General features: G+C 40.2%; 1 protein-coding gene across 1 annotated transcript in view; it reads left to right on the top strand.

Annotated features, from left to right (window-relative positions):
* The window catches only part of TUBGCP3 (tubulin gamma complex associated protein 3), a 67,879-nt gene that overhangs the window by 3,738 nt on the left and 40,732 nt on the right, over positions 1 to 23,409 (top strand). The window contains exons 3-10 of the mRNA XM_014527880.2: positions 430 to 497; positions 4,690 to 4,767; positions 5,006 to 5,223; positions 10,075 to 10,247; positions 11,974 to 12,092; positions 13,381 to 13,506; positions 18,253 to 18,321; positions 21,993 to 22,125. Of these exons, the coding sequence (XP_014383366.1) occupies positions 430 to 497; positions 4,690 to 4,767; positions 5,006 to 5,223; positions 10,075 to 10,247; positions 11,974 to 12,092; positions 13,381 to 13,506; positions 18,253 to 18,321; positions 21,993 to 22,125 (984 nt within the window). The remainder of the gene's footprint in view (positions 1 to 429; positions 498 to 4,689; positions 4,768 to 5,005; positions 5,224 to 10,074; positions 10,248 to 11,973; positions 12,093 to 13,380; positions 13,507 to 18,252; positions 18,322 to 21,992; positions 22,126 to 23,409) is intronic.

Below are 23,409 nucleotides of genomic sequence, written 5' to 3'. Positions count from 1 at the left end.
AAACCAGTTTTAAAAACAAAACCAGCCTTTAAGCAGAGCTATGGAGAATATAAAAATGTCAGTGGATACTTAAGACTGGGTCCATGTAGGTCATGAATGCTAGAATAATTTTTATTGAGCTTCAGTACCTTGGGATCATAATAGGATTTAGTTGGATTTAATGGGATTTATGTCGTTTTTTTTCTCTTTGGTTCTAACTGGTACTGTCCAAAAATCGTTATTCTCTAGTAACTGCAATGGCTTATATGAAATTCCTCTTTTTGTTCCAATACCGGCACACTTAACATTCAGGTTAGTCTTAGCAAAAGCCATTTTTAGCAGCCAAGGAATGTGTTGATCTGTACTGAAATGCCTCAATGTGCTTTCATGTGACGTCTCAGGATGAGTGCTGGAATTTTATTTTCAATTTAGCAAACTTTCTTTTTACAGTTGTCAGACAAAGAAGGGAAGCAGATGCTGCTTTATTTTCGGAGCTCTACAGAAAACTCAGTTCACAGGTACAGTAATAGTGTTTTATAGTCATTTTGCTGTGCAGAAGGAAACTGAAAGCACAGGTACATTACCCTTGTACATAACTTGACATTGCACTGGGTAGCAAACAGTTGGAGTGTGGTTTCGTAAAAATGAATTATTATTACTAATATGTTGCTTCTGGACTTGCTGCTAAATCACTATTAACGCAAAAGCAAGAGATTAGCTCGGATGAAAATAAAATTGGAAAAAAATCAACAGTATTATTTTAGTTCAAGTACAACTGCCTGAAGGACACTTTATGGGAAGGAAGTAGCTTTGTAAAAATAGAAATGCTTGTTTTAATATGTAAAATTGAAGGATTTATCTCACTGCCATTTATTTTAGGATAATGTGTTCTGCAGTGTATTGATTCATTTTTGTTTGGTTGGGTTTTTTTCTTTAAAGTTAAAACAGCCCTCTTGAATTTTAAGCAATCTGAGGTTTTCATGCAGAAGGTTGAGGTTTCTTCTGTCTGTTCTACTCGCACACTCATGGGCGCACATGCTGAAGGGTTTCAGCCACAGAAGAGTCCCCTGCCTAATGTGCTTCTCCAGTTCAACCTGGAGGAGTGCATTGTGAGGCAGGTACAGGGCTGGAGGCCTCCCAGAGCCCCAAGTGGGTCCAGCCCTGGGAGAATTTTAGTTGATTGACAGGACAGGTTGGGGGACTGTTCTCTAGTGGGAACCCTCTGGGAGCCCTGGGAAAGTTCATGCTGAGGGAGAAGAGCTCTTGCTCTGTGCATGCCTCTATGTCCCCTGGGAGGCATATGTGGGGAGGGGCAGGGGACAGTTCTCTCATGGCTGCAAGGCTGTCTGCACTTGGCCAGCTTTGCAGCCACAGGAAAACTGTTTCCCACTACTCCTTTCCCCTCCTGTGCCTCCTGGTAGAATTAGAGTGGGGGTGGGAGATGCTGTCATAGCTGGAAGGCTGCCGAGGTTTGGGTAGCTTGATAGCTGTGCCATGGCTGCAAGGCTGTCCTGGACTCGGGGAGGTTGTTGTTGAGCCCAGTTCCTGGCCTCCCGCAGCAGGGACAGGGGTCTTAAAGCCTTGGGGACCAGGAACAGAACCCAGGAAAGCTGTTTCCTTCCAGTTCACGGTGTCACAGACTTTAAATGCCGTATGTGGTGCTAGGTGCCGCACAGCAATTTAAAAGCCAGGGAGCCAGAACAAAGGATCAGAGAAGTTGTCCTCAGACCTGGTTCCCTGTACCTCCAACTTTGAGTCACCTTATGTGCAGCCGATCTGGGCTACACAGGAGTTACTTTTAAAATCTGCGGGCTGCCTTTTGATATCCTGCCCTCTTTGCAGGCAGGGGTGAGAACTAGTTTTCAAGTAATGGGTTCCCCTGAGGGTGGTGGCCCGGAGAGAAGCCCCATAGTGCCCCCTGGCTGGAGAGCTTGCCTGTGTAGCTCTTTAGCCAGGCAGCTGGAACACATGTATGCTCCAGGTCCCGCGCTATTTTTGTACCGGTAAGAAATTCTTACCTGTAGACATGGGCATATGTACCTGGCTCTGGATTAGTTTTCAACTAATCCTGCTGTGTATTCTTATGTCTTTCAACGTGTAAAATGGCTTGTTTATCTCTACCGACCTCTTCAACGCACCTTTAGTTTCTCTCCAGTGCCCTTTTCCTTGTCTCTTACTTTTGTATTTAGATTCTTATTCCAATTTCAAATTTCTTTGTTTTATACCATTTCTTTCTGTAAGTCTATTTATAACATTTGATGAAGTAGGCTGTTGTCTACAAAAGCTTATGTCTCTCTGAATGACTGACTTTCTAAGATACTGGTTCTCAACCTTTTTATGTGCAAGATTACCCTTCTGAAAATGTCAACTCTTAATTTTCACTTCGTTTTTGACTACATAAACATAATATAGCAGTTCTTCTCTTGCAAAGAACTCCAGAATGGCCACAACAGGTCAAAATATTTTTAACGCTTTGGATTCCTTTTTGAAATCTCCAAATTGTGTTCTTGGCACCAGTCTACGAGGTGCCTTGAGATCCTTTTAAAGGTGCCAAGGGGTGCCGCAGAATGTTAGCACTGTTAAGTACGCAAACAAGATTCACAAGATATATCTTCCTTTCACAACACTATACTTGTGAATCTTGTTTGCATACTTAACAGTGCTAACGTTGTGTGGCACCCCTTGGCACCTTTAAAAGGATCTCAAGGCACCTCACAGGCTGGTGCCAAGAGCTGAATTTGGCTTGGGGACCTGGAGGTTGAGCACTCCTTATTTTCCATTTGTCAAAGATGGATATGGAAAAAAGAAAACAGGTGGAAGACAATATTCAGTATTTTCATTATTGTTACCTTTTGGTTTTAGTCACATTATGAAAGTTATCTTGTAAAAACCCTAAGAAATCAGGACTTCTTGCATACAGTTGAATTTCTTGTCTTGAGAAGCTTGCATTGGCATTTTGCAGAGGTTAATGCAGAGTTATAAAATCCTGGGTCTGTCCCAAGCTACCCTATCTTCAAGGCATTAAGGAAATTAATGGTCCAAGTGTCAGGAGCTTAGTAGAGTCCATCTTGTCACTTAGGACAGCATATTAAAAAAGAACCTGAAGGTAATGGTGTGGGCTAGATGTTATTGAGTGAAGTGACCTAGAATGCATTACTTTTGTATTAAGCTGGCAAAGGTACAACTATCTAAGAAGGTGTTTGCTTTTTAGTGTTATGGAGGGAAGTATATAGTAAGTCTCCTACTCCATTGTTTAAGGAACAGGTAGAGAAAAGAATCCAAATTGAAAAACGTCTTCTTTCCACAGATTGAAAGAACAACGTATAGGAAAGCAAAATATTCTTGTAACTTTTATTGTCATTTACATTTTTCTTACCAAATACACTTTTGAGCAGAAACCTTTTGAACCTTTCAGTCTTACAAATTGAGCTTGCTAGTGCAGTTACCAAGGGCTGAAGATATTACTTTGAACTGTACTATAAATAGGATCGACTTTGAGTAGCCAGGATTATTTGTTTATTTTGGGATACCCAAAACTTTATGAAAATTTAGCACTATATAATTTTGCTAGCTTACAGACCTGTTCGGTTTGTTTGTTTGTTTTTTCAAATTAAGAGAAATTGGCTTTTGAACACTTGAGTCTTTTCTGAACAACTCTACAGCTAAATCTCTGTATGAAATGGTAGATCAGTAAATTTAGAAGCATTTTAGCTGCCAGTTCCTTTGTGTTTGCCATAAGAATAAACCTGTGTCTAACTATATTAATGTGCAGTCAAATGAAAAAGGGAATTTGTATGTTTCTTTTATTTTTTAAAGCAGAGCTGTCCAACTGGTGGTTAAGTTGTGGCCCCCAGGGCTTCTGCCTGGCCACTGCTTCCGCCATTGCAACAGCAGCCAGTCCCTGGGCTCCCCTTCCCTCTTTCATCTTCTGTTTTCTTAACCTTTTCCTGGGGGTGATGCACCATGCCACAATCTGCAGGGAGCTGAGGGTGAGGCTAGGGCTGCATGGGTGCACAGTGCTAGTGGGAGGTGGGGAGGAGTTCCTGCATGAGCATGTGGTGCAGGGGGTATGTGCAGGCTCCTGTGCGGTGCAGCTGGTGGAGGGGTGGATCTGTGTGGTGGACAGCCCAGAGGCCTGTGGCTTGCCCTGGTACAGCCTGCAGGACAGGAAGCCCCCAGCTGCTTTGAAGTTGAACAGTCCTCCCTTAAAGGATAACTTGGAGTTTATCTGGCTTGGAATTTCATTAGATCACATTACCTCCTGAGATTTAGAAGGCTGCTGCTGATATGCCTCAATATAGCATCCTGCATCTCCACTTGTTTTTTCTGTTGGATTTTGTTCCATTTGATACATTAGCTGTTGTATGTAGCTAATATCTCAGGTTGGCTATGTTTTGGTAGCTATTACACTGTAAACACTGGGTCTCTTTCTCTGTGTATTTTGTTTAAAGTAATACCAAATTAGAGCTCTCTAACTTTGAGGCCTCCCTAAAATGTGAGCAGCGGAGAATGGGAGTGGTATGTTGAATTTCACAAGGATCCTGCCCTTATCTTGGAAAGCAAGGACTAGTCCAAGGTAACTTGGATCAGAGACTATGAGTTGCCTGCATGCTAGGTAGAGGGGGTTAGAGTAAAATGGAATGAAATCTAGAGATAGTTGTGAAACACAGTCTTTATTGTTATCTAATGTATTCTTATCTCCCCGAGTAGGGCGTTTTGAAAAATAAATGGTCAATACTCTACCTCCTGCTCAGCCTTAGTGAAGATCCACGTAAACAGTCCAACAAGGTAGGTGATGTGTTCTTTAATATTTGGCAATTGTCTTGGTTTAAATAGCAATTTTAAGAGGAGTTGCTATCCAGAGCATCACCTTTAAATTGCCTATACAAGTGCTCCCAGACTAGAAAAGTTGCATTGTTTTAGTGTAGATTTGAACTTAATTTGCAGTTAGAAGTAGAGAACATGAAGTATTAATATAATTTGATGAAAGAACTTGCAAGTATATTTCTTGTCTTGTCGTCCTTAGGTATCAAGTTACGCTGCACTGTTTGCTCAAGCATTGCCACGAGATGCACACTCAACCCCATACTACTATGCCAGGCCTCAGACCCTTCCACTGAATTACCAGGACCGGAGCACTCAGTCTGCCCAGAGCTCTGGAAGCATGGGGAGCAGTGGAATCAGCAGCATAAGCATGTATGCTCTGAATGGGCCAACGCCAACTCCACAATCCCTCCTTCCAGGGTAAATTGAAATCTTCATTGCAAATAGGTCTTGGTGATCAGTAAATACTTGGAGGTCTTTATCCAAAGATTTTTAATCTGGAACAATTGCCCAGTCTCATTATATCTATGCACCATTTCAAAACACTTTACATGATGGCAAGTGCTAGGACACTTTGGGTATCTACTCACTTGACTCGGAACCCTGTACTGGTTAAGCCTGTGTCATCTAGTGCATCGTTGAATTGGCAGCACCAGGCGTGCTCAACTAAATCTGGTCCCTGGAGCCAAGTCTGACGGCTTGTGGGGCTTGTCACGGATCCTGTGGGAAGCACTGTGGGCCATGGGCCTAGGTGCTAGATGAAGCACACAGGAGTGACATGGGGCCTGGGCAGAAGCTTCCACTCTCCAGAAGCTACTGGGGGTGGTGCAGGACCAGGTGGTCAGGTTGAGGTTGGGTTGGTCATGTAACAACCAGACCCGAGCTGCTTGCTGCAGCCGGCACCTCCTGGAGCTGGCTGCTCCTGCCACTTGCTCCTCATTTGTTTTCAGAAAGGCGGGTAATAATTTTCTAAATCCAGGGTTTTCTACCTTTTTTAGTTTAAGTACCCCCAGTGGCTGGATGCCAAGTGTAGGGGTGGGGTGCAGGGTAGCGTGCAGCCGGACATGGAGCGGGGAAAGAGCGCCACCACTGCCTCCCAGGAGCAGGGCCGGGGTGGGGCGGGGAAGCTCACTAGGCTGGGGTGAGGGCAGTGGTACCCCTTTGCAGGGTAGGGAAGCTCATGGGCTGGTATGTGGCTGCAGTGGCCGCCACGTGTGAGCTTCCTTACCCCACAGAGGGGCGCCCTTGTCCTGCCCCAGCCCTGCTTCTGGGAGGCGATAGCACTGTGTCCCTGCCTGGCCGCGTACTTCCTAGGACCGGTCCAAGTACCCCCAGGGGTATGCATACCCCCGGTTGATAACCCCTAGCCTAAATTTTAGAGGGCCCCTGCGGGCTGGATAGAATGGCCTGGTGGGCCATATGTGGCCCACAGGATGTATTTTACCTGCCCTTGGGGTAGAGTATAATTAAAAAATGTGACCAAAAGGATAACAGTCTTCTTTAACCTCTGAATAAGAGACTCTGGCAGCATGCTGGCTGAATTAGGACCAGTCTTACTTCTCATACAACTTCCTCCTTGCCTGGATGCACTCTAAGAACAAGGGTTGGATACAACATGCAGACCTTTATGTGGTATTTTTGATGGCTTGGATGGTAGTTGTCTGAGCATCTCTTATAGGATCTGTTCCTGGCATATGCAGCAAATCTTGAAACCAGAACAGGAAAACTTCTACCGGAAAGGATCTGTTAATCGGGTTATGTTACTGTGTACACCACGGGGGTGAGGGTTAGGGAGACTTCTGTTTTGCTGGAGACTTAAATTCCAAATATTCCAGGACTTTCTTTTGCTTCTAAAACCATCTGACTTTGCTCCTTCAAGGTGCAAAGGACAGTGTTAGCACCCTATTGTGCCCCAATCCAATCCATGTTTTCTTTTCTTGCACTTCATGGTGGCAAGAATCATCAGAGGTCTCCTCCTGGGTTTCTACCACATGGATACCCAGGTTCCATCTGGGACTATAATGTGCTGGTCTTGTGCTCTGTCAGAAAGTTGCTTACACCACCTTACTATGAGGACAGTACTCCTGGTTGCCATCACTTTAGTAAAAAGAGTTAATGAAAGATAAGACCTCATGAGTTCACCCCTGTTTGTCTTCTGCAGAGACATACTGGTGGAGAAGAAGCTACATCCCTTGTTCCTCCTCAGTGTGGTATCAGAACTCCATCTGAGACAGCCAGTCACTTCAACAATCCTGTTTCCAAAACTTCATGTTGCATGAAGTAATGGGGAGGAGAAGTGAGCCTTCTTTGGGAGATTTATGTTGTTACTAAACAGGGGTCAGCTCTTCAAGTTCTTTGTGGCATCTGTAATTTGCTGGTGATCCTCTCTCAGCATCAAGGCATGCTTGTCTAGAATGCAGGTGTTCTCATAGGCTTTTTTTCTGAAGTGAACCAACTTTTGAAACTTTTAATGTGGCTTATGGAGCCTTCCATTGACAGCTGTTGCATTTTTGACAGCCAAATGCTAAATTTGAATGAACCATATTAGTGTTCAGCAATTGGCTATGACTTTTTCCAGTCACTGTCTGTGGAAAGTATTGTTTGCCAGTCCACCTGATACTTTTTTCAAAAAAAGAAGGGTTACTCAGCACTGCTTTTTGGGATGTTGCAATTGGTTTGTATGCCATAATCCAATTAGTCATTTAACCCTGCTTCAGGGGGTCCTCATTATTAAAAACTTTCACTTTCATGGGAACTGAGGGAAGGTCATGTCAGCTCTGCCCTTTGTTTTTGTAGAGGGTCAGGGGGAGGTACAACGTTCATCAACTAAATCACTCTTTTCCCAGATTATAGCTATATCTATAGATAGATCTCTCTCTCGATCTACCTGTCTCTGGGGAGAAGGGTGATTTCTTTTTCTTTTTTTTTTTTAATAAATATAAGACTGATTATATGTATCTGGGTTTCTGTGTATAAAGCACTGGGGGGGGCTATGGTTGGACTATGGCAAATTCTGAGGTGGCCGCAGCCCACCCTCGCCCTGTGCACAGATCCAGGGGGCACACACCTTGTATGGCTCCTCCAAGGGTGCGTGTAGCGGCGGGATCTGCCCCCACCCCACCCTGGCTGTGCAGTGCCTGCCCCATCCCCACTACCTCCCTCACCATGGGGGCTTTGATCTACCTCCCTGCCATGCTCATTCCCCCCAAGAGACTCGCCAGCTGTACGCTGCTCCCCAAGCAGCAGGGCTGCATATTGGCAATCGGATTGGTATTAGCTGGTATGGCCCATTAATAATTGGCCATCGGTATTGGTCCCAAAAAATCCTTATTTAAAACCTCAGGTTCTCTGTCTGCAGAGCTTTTAGGGTAGAGGCAACAGTTTTGCAGACTTTTCACGGTTTTGTCAATGTTAATGAATGGGTACATTTTTCCTAGATATACTACTTCTGTAGGTTTTTGTTATTGCTGTTTATTCAGTTACTGGCCTCTATTTTGAAATTTGCCAACAGTTTTTAGTTGGGGATAGTTTTATAGAGGCTTCTACAGTCACCCATCAAGATTATGCTAAATGAGATCAACAGTCTATGAAAACTAACAGCTTCATCTTGATGCAGGTCATAGTGTGTTTTGGCTCCTAGTATATTTCCAGTTCCCTGTTTAAGGTTGCAGTTCTATAAATTGGACGGGGAGGAGTTTTTAAATTGGTTGACGTTGATGACATTTGACATTGTAAGTAGCATTAATGAAATTTGCTTGGAGGCACTATCAGTGCAGTTGAGGAGTTAGGATAATGAGCAAAAAGACCTTGGTGACTCTGGAATAAGAGAAACAGGATGACCGTCAATAGGACAAAGGGCAAGGTGATGCCTGTGATGGGTAATGAGAATTTTTTCAAGTAAACTAGAATCTGGAACTCGGATCGTAGGATACACGAACTGAGATGTTTTCAGTGGAGGCAGGGAAGTATTAATACCATTGTATGAGTGACTGCCATAACCATTTTTTGGAACATGTTGTACAATTCTAGTCACTTGTGTTCAAGAAAAATAAACTGCAGGTAGAACAGGTTTAGAGAAGGGGTACTAGGGTGACTGAAAGGGTGAATAGAGATGTTTTAGGAAATAAGACTGGAAGCTTGGATTATTTAAAGTTAGCAGAATTGAAGGATGAGAGATGACTGTCACCTGAAAATATATGGGGGGGAGGCAAGCATAATACAGAAAGAAGAGCTATTTAAGGTAAAGAAAACTTATATGAGAACCAAAAGGATTCAGATGGGCAATGGATAAATTTAGGATCAAAGTCTAGCATAGAAGGCAGAAGGTGTGTAGAAGGACAGCCTTCCAGTAGCAGGGGCTATAAATTTAAGTAGGTTTAAGGGAGAATTTTTTAAGAGGTGTACTTGATGGTAAAAGAATACATTTGATTACACAGGAGATCTCTTCAGCAAGGCCGAAAAAAGAAATGCAGAAATGAGCTATGTTTCCCTCAGTTATGTCCTGTAGAATTTTTTTTTTTGTTGGTTGTGATGTACCCAATATGTGACTGTTAAGAGTGAGTGTGAATTGCTGTACATATTAGTTTTCCTTGTCTTGTAAAGGGTAGAGCAAGCACTCTTCTCCAACTCTCCTTCTTCTTCTTCTTCCCTACTCTCTCCATTCTTCCCCAAAATAGTCTTAAATATTCCTGGAACAGACATGGGTCTGCATCCTTCACCTCAGCTATACATGTGCAACTCAAAAGACAGTTAGCTGAGAAGCATATTTATAAGTTTAAAGTTTTTGTATTCAGTTGAATCCTGACTTCCTAGTAGGAGGGCACCCATCAACCAGAAGACTTCCAGAATAACTCCTTTTAAAGTAATGAAAACAAATAACCAGTAAGGTGCTTTTTTCTAAACATAAATTATGCTTCCAGTGTCTAGTTCTGTGACTCATTAGCTTATTCTTATAATCACTTTTGTGGCTGAAAATTGACAAATCTGGGGAGAAAAGAAAATTTGTCAAGGAAGTGAATGTGTAATTGGGTAAGTGAGAGGGGAAGAGAGGGATGGTAAATTCTGCACAATGTGCAACATAAAGACCATAGTGTCTTAAACTTCCGTAGGAGAAGAGTTAATTCTTGCCATCTGCATTTTGAGTTTTTCATGTGTTTTAGATGGTATGTATCCCAAAAAATAATCTATGGATATGTTGGGTCACATGTTCTAAAAAGTGGCCTGAAACTAGTTTCAGCTTTTTAAAGTTTCTTGCTTTTCTTACCCTTTTAGACAATCCTATCAAGCTCCAGGAGTTGGAGATTGCCTTCGTCAACAGTTAGGATCACGTCTTGCATGGACTCTAACTGCAAGCCAGCCTTCTTTACAAAACTCTACCTCAAAAGGCCTTCCAAATACTGTTTCTCGCAATGTACCACGGTCAAGGAGAGAAGGGGACACAAGTGGTGAGACATATATTTGCCTAAAGATGTATTTTATAGAACTAAAGCTTATTTTCTCTTTATTCTCAGAATAACTTTGTTTCATTGCAGGTATGAGTAAGCTTCCCAAAAGAATAAATTTGAAAGTAGGAGAACAGCAGATATTCAAGAGAAGATTTTATTTGGCTATAGACTTTTTTTATACTCTTTACTAATTGTCAGCATTCGTTTGAATGTGTTTTTCATTCTGTTCAAGATTTGTTTCTTCTCTTTATGTTCTTGTAAGTGGAGAACAAGTCCGTTGCTGCGAAGAGCAGAATCAAGTAACAGCAGATTGAGTGCCTGTGTTTCTCTGACAGCTGTGGAGTGTTTGATCTTTACCAAAAGGAGGAAAAGTATAGTATGGCCAGTTAACATCTAGAAGATGTTCTAGTTGGCAGCCCTGCTAAACTTCTAGATTTTAAAATGTATCTGGGTGCTTTGTTTTTGTCATTGTTGCCAGTAAATGACAGATAGGCCAAATGGGGTTCTAAAGATACAAGTCAGGATGGAACTTGGCCTTGCAGTGAGAATTTGATTAATAATATTGTTGATGCACCAAAAGAAAAGAGTCCAGCTCAGCCTTGTACTGCCGTATTGGCACTGCAGTTCTAATTGGAATAAAAACTTAAAAGAATCACCTTCCTTGTCTATTTCTTGAATGAAGCAAGATTAAATTGAGCCAGTAAGATTATACTAGCTTGTTTTCTTGCTTACATTATATTACCTGTGCATTTGCACACACACACACTTCCAGAGTTGTTTACCTGGCTTTAGGATTACAGTACAACCTGGATGCTTTACAGGGTTAGGTTCTGAAAGAGGAAAAAAGGATAAGTAAATTGGGGAGCTGTTTAAGCAATGATGCAGGCCAGCTTTATTTCTTTGAGGTGGCCAAGAAAATTGGTTGCATTCCAATAAACCTCCTATTGTGCAAATCCAAGGTACTGCTATGAAGATGTTGATCCAGAATTGACTCAGCTGGTTTCCTTTAGCCTCTGTTGGTACATCTATGTTTTATTATAAAATTGATGCGTCTGTTTGAGTGGAAAGGAATGAGAGAGAGGATCTCAAAGAAGCCACATCCTGTTGCACCTGAAACTTTGGACTATGCTGAAAGATTGAAAAGCCTTCAATCTTTGTGTACTAAGTAGGGCTGTACACAATACAGGTGCTGTAAGGCCCTCAAAATGAAGAAAATGCTGTGTTGACAACTGCCATTGCTTTCTGTAAATAACTGTGCTGAGACTTTAGAGCCACGTGCCTCTATTCAGAGGTCTGAGCCAAAAACCAAGCTGGCCTCTAGCACTTTAGGCTCTTCTGAATGAACAGTTATATATCTCACAGAAATATCCCTTTATCTTTCTCTGGGCTTTCCTTACTTGGGGTGTAAAAGCTTTATAGGTGGAAATGTCTGAACGATCACCCAGCATCCAATACTAGAGTCACTTTTTATAAATATGAGAGAGTATCTTAACTTCACAAAATAAACACTGTTTGGACAAAGCAGAATGTTGAGAGAAACTGTTCAGAAAGCATTAGCAAGCACACTTCAACTCTCCAGTCAAAGTAACGGGGAGTTAACCTGTGGTTCTGTCTGGGTCCTCAGAGAGAGACTTCAAGGTGAACTTGATGAACATCAAAGGGGTTTCAACAATTTTATTTCTAAGTTTTCAAGTATGATATTCTTAACTAGATTTTTTTCTTTTAGGCTCTGTTGAAATAACTGAAGCAAATCTTGTAAGAGATATTTTGTACGTCTTCCAGGGCATAGATGGCAAAAACATCAAAATGTGCAATTCTGAAAACTGTTATAAAGTAGACGGAAAGGTACAGTAGCTAATATTCAGTTTATGGAGTCGGAGGGTGCAAGTGTGTAGGAGGCTAAACAGCGTTTATTTATAGTTTTATTAAAACAATGTTAAAATGTCAGCTATACTTAGCAGCCCCTTAACTGATTGGTTCTCAATCAGAATTCAGGGCAGCGTGGAATGCATACATGCTGTTAGTATTTGCTAGCTTTGTTCATTCCTTTTATCCCATGTTTCTCAGGGGTAGGAATAGTTATTCATTGCTCTATCTGTTTTTTTCCCCCCCGTGCAAGTCTAAGGGCATGGAATTCTTAATGTTTTCTATTAATGTTATGGGTGGAGCTGTCAGCTGTACCTATAGGTAAGGCTGCATGAACATTTTCAGCATAACACTCAGTTTTCAGTTGCTTACAATTTTTACCAAATGGTAACTGCTTGGATTGAAATTTTCCCAGCTGGAAAAAAAAAATTCTCCCTACCTTTTTCCTTCAGGAACTATTCAGATGTTTGAGGAAATAGGAGTAGGGTAAAATAATGTTAGCAACAACAAAAAAAGCAGTCTTACTCCTTTTACAGAGAGGTTTTCACACCTCCATTCTAATACAGAGATGAGGTATTGGATGGGATGGAGGCACTGGATGAGGGATGGCAAAACATCCCTCAAGAGCAAAACAGGCTTGGACAGAAGGCGGTAGCTCAGGAGGGGAATGATGCAAACAGGAGGCATAGGACTGGTAATCACTAGAATACAGTGATTCTAGTTATTTACTAGAATTACATTCAGGACCTGGAATAGAACATTGGCTTTTTGAGTTTCATTATTCTTATGAGTAAATAGTTCTAAAACAGTACTAGTTAGCTCACATAGAGGATAACAGCCTTCTATTGCTACCACTTGATTAGTTCAAGGGACCAGCATTTGTTCTGCGGATCTAATGCCTTTAACTCTGCCCTTGTGCATGGGATTTAATTTAGTTCTACAGGATGGGATTTTGCAGTTTAACTTTCTCTACAAACTATTTTAATGGAATTTCCTGTTTTAATGTTAGCAAGTCAGTCACTGAAAAAATTATATGCCAGCATTCACATTGCTTGTGTTCACCCTCTTGTGTGTACCTTTTACATAATATAGTACTATTCCCTTCTCCTCCCTAGTTCTCTTCTTCCTCACACAGGATAAAGAATGAATGCTGTACACTTGAAGTAATTTATTCTATATTAAGCAAAGATACTAGAGAGACTGTAGTGTAGGGATTAAAGAATTTTTTAATAAAGACTTAATAAGCTCCTGTCTGCTAACTTTGTAGGTGAGCTTGTCCAAATCTCTCCGAGATACTACAAGCAGGCTTGCAGAATTAGGATGGCTACACAATAAAATAAGAAAATATACAGACCAGAGGAGCTTGGATCGTGCATTTGGACTAGTAGGTCAGGTATGTTGGCTACAAAAATCAAAGGTGTTTATACTACTTCGTTTCGTTCTGTTTAGGAGCTGCCAAGATTAAAAATGAAATACTGGAATGGTGGGGAGACTATTAAAAAAAACAAAACAAAAAAACAACAAAAAACCAAAAAAACTCATAATCTGAAGTTGTTCAGCATCATTTGACTTGCTACTTTGTAAATGCTCATGGTCTACCTCTTGGGTGTAGAATAAGAATGTTCACATCTGAATCATAATAGCATTCATTCTTGCTTGTACCAGGAAACAGTCTTTTCCCTTCCATCCTCAATTGGGATTGCTTTCTGCATAGACTCTTTGATTTTAAATGTAAGAGTAATTTAAAAAATAAAATAAACATTGCCTAAGAGGGACAATAGCATCTCTGGGCTAATTAGTGCCACGGCTTGCACTGTTAGGGAGAAATTATATTTCACTCTGCTTCTCCCCTAAAACTAAGTGGGGGAATATTCTTGACAAGGTGACAGATGCTGATGTTCATTGATATTAAGAATAGTGCACTATCTGAGACTAAATGCAAATCATCAGTTATCTGCTGCCACTTCTTTTGAATGCAACATCAAAAGAATGTCAATTTTTGTTTTTATAGGTTCCATCACCATGATTTGTAGTCTGCAGTAACTTCACAGCTGCTGTAATACCCCAAAACCACACTTACTGCTAAGGCATTCCCGTTTTCTCTCACTTGCTCCCTCTGTAAAACTGGATATTATCCCTTCTGAGCCGACAGAAATGTTGTTGTCCCTGCCTCTAGGCATAACATCCTACCTAATCTGCAAAGAAAGTGAAGTGCTCCTCCCTTCAGTCTAATTTTTCCTAAGAGGTCAGTAGAGACACTTATGGTGCTTTCTACTTTTCTGTTGTTTTATTCTGTTCCCTTCTGACTCTCTCTCTTATTCTAAATAACTATTTTTAGTTAATATATACTTATATAAATATTAATATTTATGTTCTAATTGACTAATACTGGTTTTCATGTTTTAGTCTGTGTGTATTGAGAGTTTTTCTAGACTCTCTTCCCCCCCCACCCTCCTCTAATAATTTAAGAGAGATTTTTTTACATTCCTTCCATTTAGTAGTTTCCTGCTTATGCTTTTTCACTGTCTTTGGCCTTAATCTTTCAGTTTAAAAAGTGGGGAAGAATGAAGTTCCTCAGTAAATGTTTTCTCAGCTATCAAATGCAGGTTTTAAATGATGGAGGAAAGCCACATACATCTATATAGTTTTGTCTTCATAATTGTGCTTGCCCGGGTGTCCTAAACGTGGCACGTGAAGATAATCCATTTTATTTGTATATAATGTATGCATTAGGGACCTAACACACAGCTATATTCATGAATGGAAAGCTGCTTCTGCTTGCTTTCTTAAAAAAGCCTCAGTCTTATTTCAAATACCCAGGAATTCATTTTTAAGCCTGAACTACCTTTTATATAATACTGTTGACTCAACTTGTCAACTTCTTTCTCTTACTAGGAATAACTATATATGAAATATACTGCACTCTAACCTCTTATTTTCTTCTACCTGCACTACTTGGGATTCTATGACTTATCCTTGGAAATAAAATTAAATGTAAATCGGTATTAAAATAATTCGCCCTGCATGTTCACCTATTCTCAAAGAAAACATCAAAATAAAACTGAGGTGGTAGGTATTTTGAATTCCCTATTGATCAGAAATTCTACTTTTTCCTTTGACTTCCCCCTTTGTAGACCGCATTACACTGCCAAGTTTTTTTTTTTAATGCGTATTTCCCAAACCATTTTTCCAAATAATTGGAAATAGTGCTAAAATGCTATTTTGAACTTTTTCAAAGCTAATTTCTTTGAACCTGGTAGTTATTGTGACCTTAAATGCTGAAGTTGGAAATTTTTACTAGGAACCCCTTCCTCCAAAGATACAAGTTTTTAGACTTCTAAACATGTGGTATTTTTATATAAACCCAGCTTTGCCCTCCAGCTTAATAAATAGTGCTTTAAAGCTACCAAGTTGTACTGAAGAAGCAAGTGGGAAGAAATTGAAAACGGGTTACATGTCATGGAGTTTCCAAACTTTAAGAAAGCTTCAGCCCATGCATCCCCCTTGACTCTGTTGGACCTGTATAAACTTATTCCCTCTTTAATTTTTCTTTCTTGCTCAAAATCCGATTGGAGAGAGGAACACTTTTTGACTTCCTTTTAAAAGTCAGAACTAAGCAAAATTCTCTTAAGCTAATAAGGAGAACTAACTTTTGAGCCTAGGCCATTTAGTACATAAAGGGAAATAGGGATTTCTTCTCCTTATGTTAGAAATACCAGTGCGAGTAATTATGAAATAGAGGTGAAATAGTTTTTCTTCCAGCTTACCTTTTTATACACTTGTTTTCAACCACCTTTTGACTATTGGTTTGAAGAAGGGTAAAATAGAAAAACTTCTTACTAACTTGTTTGGCAATTCATTTTTTAAATAAAAACTAATGTAATGGATTTTCTAATGTAAATTTGACAATATTTGCAGTCAAGTATGAAATTGAACATAAAGTGACTGACATCTTGATTAGCAAAGCAGTCTTGTAGATAAATTTCAAAGTTTTAATCAGTTGTCTGAAGAAACATTTAAAAAGTCTGCCTCAGTTTAAAAAAAAAAAAAAAAAAAATTAGGATTTAATTCCATTAAAAAAAAATACTAACACAATTCTTTGTACCCTGTTGTGCTAAATTTCCAGGATAAAAACCAAGAGAAAAAATTATATCCATTTCTATATAGATTGTACAAGAGGCACAAAGATTCTTTGTGATACTTTTTGTTGAGTCAGCTGTAGAATTGTGAAAACTGTTGGACAAGCCTTTGGGCATCAAGTGCCTTCCAGAGAGAAATTAGGTTATTAAAATACTTGAAAAATATTTTCAGTTGGCTTTTATTTTTTCTAGTTGAACAGTTACTACATTTTCCTCACATGCCCCACAGTCCAAATAAGACACGTCTTGTTTTTTGAGAGAGGAGAGAGAATTTTTTTTCTTCTTCAGAGTTATGGCTACATAGAGCAGGGACAGCCTATTTTTCTGCTCAGCTGGCATCCCTCTCGTTTAAGCAAAAATTTAAAATTCTAGGGGTTGCTGAAGACTGATCTCCGTGAATGGATATATGATTTTGAAAAGAGCTAAAAATTGTCTGCAGGGCTGTGAAACGAGGAGACCAGGAATAGCTAAACAAATAATTTCCAGAAGAAAAGTTGGCTTGATGATTGTTATTTGGACTGGGTGGTGCAGGGTATGACCTACTAGAAGGAGGGCAAGAGAAAGGGGCAAAGTTCAAAGCACAGGCTGAAGCAGGAATTAGAAATCAGATACCAAGTTACCAGATCCAGGGGAAAATACAGAGTCCATATCACAATTCAGATCAAGGTTCAGGAGTCAGAAGCCAGTGCTGAAGGCAGGCTATGTAAAGTTTCAGAGATGAAGTCAGAGTGAACCAAGAGTCGGTCTGAATTACTCCATTGGGGGGGAATTTCCAAAAAAACCCAGAGTCTGGAAACGGAACCAAGCAGGAGTACAGGATCAGAGGCTTAATGGAGCAGACCTTCAGAAGAACTGTTGCCTGGCCTGAAGCATGCTGCCACAAGTGGAATTAAATGGTTAGGCTGTCTGCTCTCCCCAGCAGGAGACCTAATAGTGGATCATTAGCTGGGTTAGGGCTGACAGTCCTAGTCCTCAGGCAGGTGTGACCAACTAGGCAATTAGCCCATGACCAACTAGGCAATTGGCCCAGGTTAGCCTGCCTAGTTAAGGGCCCCTGACAAATCAGTGGACCATTAAAAAGCAGAGATGCTTGTTAACTTAACATCTGTCGATTCACTCCCTCAGCTTCCTGAATAGAAAAGTCACAGCTGCTGCAAATAGGAATCAAAATAAATACATTCCCCCCAATTTTTTTTTTTGGGGGGGAGCTGATCTGTGTGGGGAAAGATGCATGTGGTATGCGAGTACATACAATGAGTTATTTATAGATCTCACACCAGCAATATAGACATCTTTAAAAACACGTCAGCAAATGTAATGGTCTGTAATGCTTTTGTTCTTACGGAGTGTCAGATTTGTAATTGTTTGGGTCTGGTCCAAAGTCTGTCTCTTACAGTACAAATCCATTGAACTCATTGGGCTTTGGATCAGGCCAAGTTGGCATGAAGCATCATGGAGAATTTTTGTACTTTCACAGACCACTTATGGTTGCTTTTGAAGGTCTTTCTATGGTGACAAATAATGAAGCATGGCACTAACTTGAATAAGCAACCTCTGAAGAAAGGAATATTATTTTCAAAGGATTTATACACTGCCTTTAAGATGTATAAAAATATCAAACAGTAGATATGATGATCCTGGTGTGTAACATTTTATATTATGGTTATGTTTACAGGTCTTAGTCTGGCTGTGTTGCTATTGTGCTAATTACTTGTATAACCACAGCATATGACAGTCTTAATCCCAAAGAGCGCGTCTTCCAATTTGAACAGTATTATTGTATTTATTATTGTTCTTTATCACTTGATGATGCTGTATTCCCCATCTATCTGATTATTACTTGGACCAGGGTTATGAACTCCGCACAGAAGTTATATTCACAGTCTGATTTGTTTAATATTTCAATATTTGGTTTTATGTAGAATAGCATTCATTACATCTGACCTTCTGACCTTTTTTTTCCCCCCCACCCTTCCCTTTCTCCCACCCCCACTCTACAGAGTTTTTGTGCAGCTCTACATCAGGAACTTAAAGAATATTACAGACTTCTGTCTGTTTTGCATTCCCAGGTAAAAATAAATAAATAAATAAATAAATCTTTGTTTTATAAATAATGTTCTGAAATACTACCATTTTGGTAAAGCAGTATTGCCAAAGGAAGAATCTGGTTGATTTAAGTATGGGATCTGACATGAGCAAATAGGACTTAGTTATTCATCTTGAAAATGTAATGGAGAAATGTTTAGACATGTGACTTGGCTTTAAGTCTTGCAAGTGCACTGAGAGGTATAAATAACTAATGTAAACAAATGTTTGTTTTGGGTTGAGTTCAGAAGAAAATGTTCAGTAAAGGACTAAACTTAAGACACTTATCAGTATCTGTTGCACCCCCCACCCCTCCCCCCGCAGCAAATTCACATTTGGCCAAATAGCTAATACTTGTAAATTGAACTGTATTCTAATAATGTTTTTCTTCTAACTGCAAGATTTAGTAGAAAATTGCAGATAAATATATAATTGGTAGTGGTAAGAACTTGTATTGTCCTCTCCCATTTTCAAACTTTAGTGAGTTTACAAGAACCAAGCACAATTTAAAAAAAAAAAAAAAAAAAAAAAAAAGAATATACTTAATGTATTTGAAAGCTCAGATTAAGGTAATGATTTCAGGCCCTAAGCAGAGTGCAGTTTGCATCTGAAAGCAGTGTTCTGTGTGCATTGGTGTCTGTCTGTCTGTCCCCCTCTGTTTTCTCATGTGTGACTTGTGGCCTCCTGATGTTCAGTCAGTAGAATCTCTGCTAAAACAAAGTCCATTTTTTGAGTTTCATGAGCATCTTCTGGCTATGTCTGAGCCAATATATAAACCTAATAAGAAATATCTTGTCTAGTGTGTTTTTAGTAAACCATTTGAAACCCAACATTCACCTTTTTTTTTTGCACTTCTACTTTTTAAATAGACATCTCTCTTAGAATTTTTTTTCCTTATTATAAAGCCCCTAGGTCTCTTCAGCCAACCATGTCCTCTTTAGCATATTAAGCCTTTAAGGAGTGCCACTTGCTTCACTGTTTTACAAGAATCAAAAACATGTTTGGCTGGTGTACCAAGGAAAGGCTTAATCATCATTGCATTGTTAAATTTGTTGGGGTTTCAGACCCCGAACATGGTAGGAAAAGGCAGTCGCATCCTTTGCCAATACTACTAGAAAGGGTCTGAGAGCACAGGCCCCTCTGTACTAGGTGTTAAGGCCACTGATAATTTGGCTTGGACTGACCCTTTTAGGAACTGAAGTCCAAGACTTCCTTTATCTGTCACTCGCCTCTATTCAGACCTCAAAGAAGGGCATGAAAGCTTGATTGTCCAGGTCCATGATTGCTCCAGCACAATCTCTGCCTCTTAAATAGCACCAGATATACTTGGCATTGGATTTACAGGTGTCTCCTGCAATCTAGGTACATCTGGTTTTGGCTTAATATACTGTACTGAAGAACAGATCCCTTGTCAAAAGTGGGAGGAAAAGACTAGCGTTGGTTCTAACTGGTTCAGACATCACTAGCACATGTTTTATTTAGCACTGCAATCATTCTAGACTTTTGCAGATTCAGTACTCTTTATGCTCTGACTTTGCCAGGCTGTCTGGCCAACTTGCATACACACTTCTTTCTTGACCAATTCTTCCATTATCTGAGCTATTTCCTGACTTGTTAGTGTAGAATTCCTGATCATCATGGAATATGGTATGCTTTTAGCTCTTTAACAGCCCAATGACTGACTGTTCTTCCTTTTTTGAGTATGCCTAGGAACAAGCCCTCTGTACCCTTAAGGCTTGGACTTCTTGCAGCTCATTACACATACTGTTTTGGCTCTTCAATCAGGAAGCCTTATAAAAATCACCAGTATACCAGCACTGTTAGTGTTTAATTAGTGTTGTTTGAGCCAAACTAGAGGGTCCATCCCATGTAACATTAAAGCTGTTAACTTTCTCAAGTATTGTGGAATAATGTCTACAAATCTCTCTTGTGGGCAACTGCTCAAGTAAATTTGGAAAAGTTGCCCTAGCCTCCGATTTCAGATCTCTTAGTAATTACTTGATAGTTTCCCAAAAGTGAGAATTCAGAGGCCCTCAGAAAAAGGAAATACTTACAGTAAGTAGACTGTTTTTGCCTCTTCTAATGTATGAAGAAAATGCCAGTGGACTCTCTCTTGAGAGAGAACTGAGGAGGTTGGGGACTGCTTTCTGTCATGTAGATTTAGATGTTAGCTGTCTAGACTTGAGTCAAGTTATGTAGTCCTTTTTGGTGTGGGAAGTTCAAAATAATTGGTGAATACAAATATTGAGTTGCATTGCAATTGTGGTAATATATGAGTAGGAAAGACGGTCTTGCAACTGAAATGCAGGACTGGGGAAACAATAAGGAAGTAGCTTAACTCTCTTTTTTTTTTCTGTCTGCTTCTACCCTAACTTAATATGAGATAGCTCTGGGAAGCTGAATATTAATTTTTGTTTGCAAAGTACTTTTATTTGCAACTGAGGACCATCTCACTAAAGTTATTGTGCAGCTAGCTGGCTAATTGCACAATTACCTTAAGACCAGCTACATGTACAAAGTAGCTATCACATGATAAAAAGCTCCAATCCGTTATAAAGTTAGACTTTGAAAATGTGTACTAACTTTATAGCTGGTTGCTATCAAGGTTTAATTTGCACATGTAACACGGGCTCTCCTGTAGCCGGTAGCCCTGTCAGCTGATAGGGCTTCTAGCCACAGTGGTATACATTGCCTAGTGTGAAAACTCTGAGCCTTGGGGATCACAGCTGATGTGGGCCCCAAGGCTGGGGATGGAAAAGGGGGGCTGAAGTCCACACCCCACATGGGACTCTTGGTCCAGTTCCTCACCTGCAGCAGGACCAAGAGATCCTGCAACTGATGTGGCGCTCTGTCCCAGCTACATGTGAGGTGCAGCCAGGACCACAAGCCCTATCAGTTGCCAGATCTCTTGGCCCTGGCTGTGTGTGGCCATTGTGGCTGGGAAGCCCCCTCAGTAAATGGGGCTCCCAGCCATGGGAGTTTGCTTCTTGCCAGTGCAGAGGGAGCCCAGAATTGAGTTCCTCCTGCACCAGCAATGTGGTGCAATTAGACCTAATGTGCGATCCCACAGTCTTACAAGGAGGCACGATTGTGTGGATCACGCATTAGATCCAACGGCGTCTTTGCCTTCATTTGTAGTGGCGGTCTCAGAAATAGAATTATTTGTAATACTCTGTAGAGCTACAATATTTCATATGTATACTAATCACATTTTAGCAACTTCTTTATACAAGTATATCTTTTTCCTATAGCTTGGTGTTCAGAGATCCATCCTTATAACTGTAGTAATGATCGTTATTTTAACCTATTCCTTATGATTATATGGAGGAAATGTGAGCAGAATTTAGTCCTTTTGGGTTAAAAATCGAACTACTGCTGTCTTGATGGAAACTTTACCGGTTAATCACTGTCCAGATTATTTTTTTCCCTTTAACATTATTATTCTAATTTTCTTGACCAAGCTTTTCAATCAGGCCTGTTATATTTGTATATGGCTCTATCCTTTTCATCTAGATACACATCTGTTTCCTTTTTGTATCATCCTAATGTTTTGGCGTAGTATCTCCTGATCACTGTTACACTGTATTTAAAGAGAAATTGTGAACTACTTAGTCTTCTGTTCTTTCATTGTCTTTTTTTACTTTGATTTGTTTAGCTGCAACTTGAAGATGACCAGGGTGTAAATTTGGGACTAGAGAGCAGTTTAACACTTCGTCGTCTTCTAGTGTGGACATACGATCCTAAGATAAGACTAAAGACCCTTGCAGCACTTGTTGATCACTGTCAAGGTCTGTGTAAAATACAATTTTAAGTCTTTAATTCAAGAGTGATTGTGCATGACAAGCACAGATGTCCTCTTTATCAATATAATTATATTTGAGATTAAACTAATGTGAATTTCTGGTAGTATCTTGATTTAGGAAATGAGTAAAAAGGTGGTATTTGTCCGGGCAAATTTTGAGAGCAATTGTGTTCCATCAGAATATAATCTTCAGCATTTTAAATAGATGGCTGTAAAAAGATTGTAGTTCTTTTCCACAATACTTTAATAAAAACATGCTTAATATGTTATATAGGCTGTTGTTATTGCAAGGGGTAGCCTTTTTTCTTTATTGTCAAAAAATAATGTAGGTTGGATTTTTTTTTTTTTTTAAACTTCCTAGCTAACAAACTTCATGAAATCTTTCTGTGTAGAGTACATTTAAATACATTCTTTTTTAGGATTTTAATGTTTCAGTGTTTTCCTGTTCTTCATAACTGTCTGCAGAGGCTGAGGAATATTTTACTACAGAGAATTCTACTAAACACTACCCTCTTTCAAAATGGCTGCCATCTCCCACTATCCTCAACAGGTATAAAGTTTTCCTCTACTTTTCCTGGTAACAGAGGAAATGCAGTATTCCTGAAAGGAGCTTAGCTCCCTTGTCCTTGGAAAAAATTGGAGGCTGTGGTCATTTTGAGGGAGAGTGTTCTAACTGAAAGAGTATATGACTGCAGCATTTGTAGAAAATGATGGGATATGGTAGCCATGTTGAAAAACTACTTGTTTATAAGTTTCTCCAGTGTAAAATGTGCAGCAGCCTGTGCTGAAAGAAACTCCCAACTGTTTAAAATAACAAAAAGTGCATGCGGCCTGAATTGTTCTTTTTAAAGCATCTTTTTGCATTAGAACTATTCAGATTTAAAAGAGGAAGGGGGAAGCTGCTTGAAGGAGAATATGAAGGACTGGAAAAAGGGAATATGTGGGGTATGTAAATGTGCAAGAAACAAAGGAGATCTATAGGATTGGAGCAGGGGCAAGGGAGGTGTGAGACTGCCTCCAGATGTTATTTTTGTAGCGCAGAAATATTTGCCATGTGTTCAAAGCCCCCGAGCTAAAACACAGCAGACATGCTCTCCAGCCAGAGGGAGTGCACAAACAGCCCTCTAAAGCTCCTGGGTTGCGGGCAATCCTGTCACTTCTTGGCAAGATGACAGTGCTCCCAGTGACCCTCTCGGGAGCAGAGCTGATGGGCTGCCTCTATCAGCCTCTGCCCCTGCTGCCTGCTTGTTGGCAAGGGTGAGGGAGTGCC

Source organism: Alligator sinensis, unplaced genomic scaffold (genome assembly GCF_000455745.1).
Source record: "Alligator sinensis unplaced genomic scaffold, ASM45574v1 scaffold288_1, whole genome shotgun sequence".
Classification (NCBI taxonomy): Eukaryota; Metazoa; Chordata; order Crocodylia; family Alligatoridae; genus Alligator; species Alligator sinensis.
The sequence above is the reverse complement of the archived record's forward strand: the minus strand, read 5'-3'. Positions and strand labels throughout refer to the sequence as shown.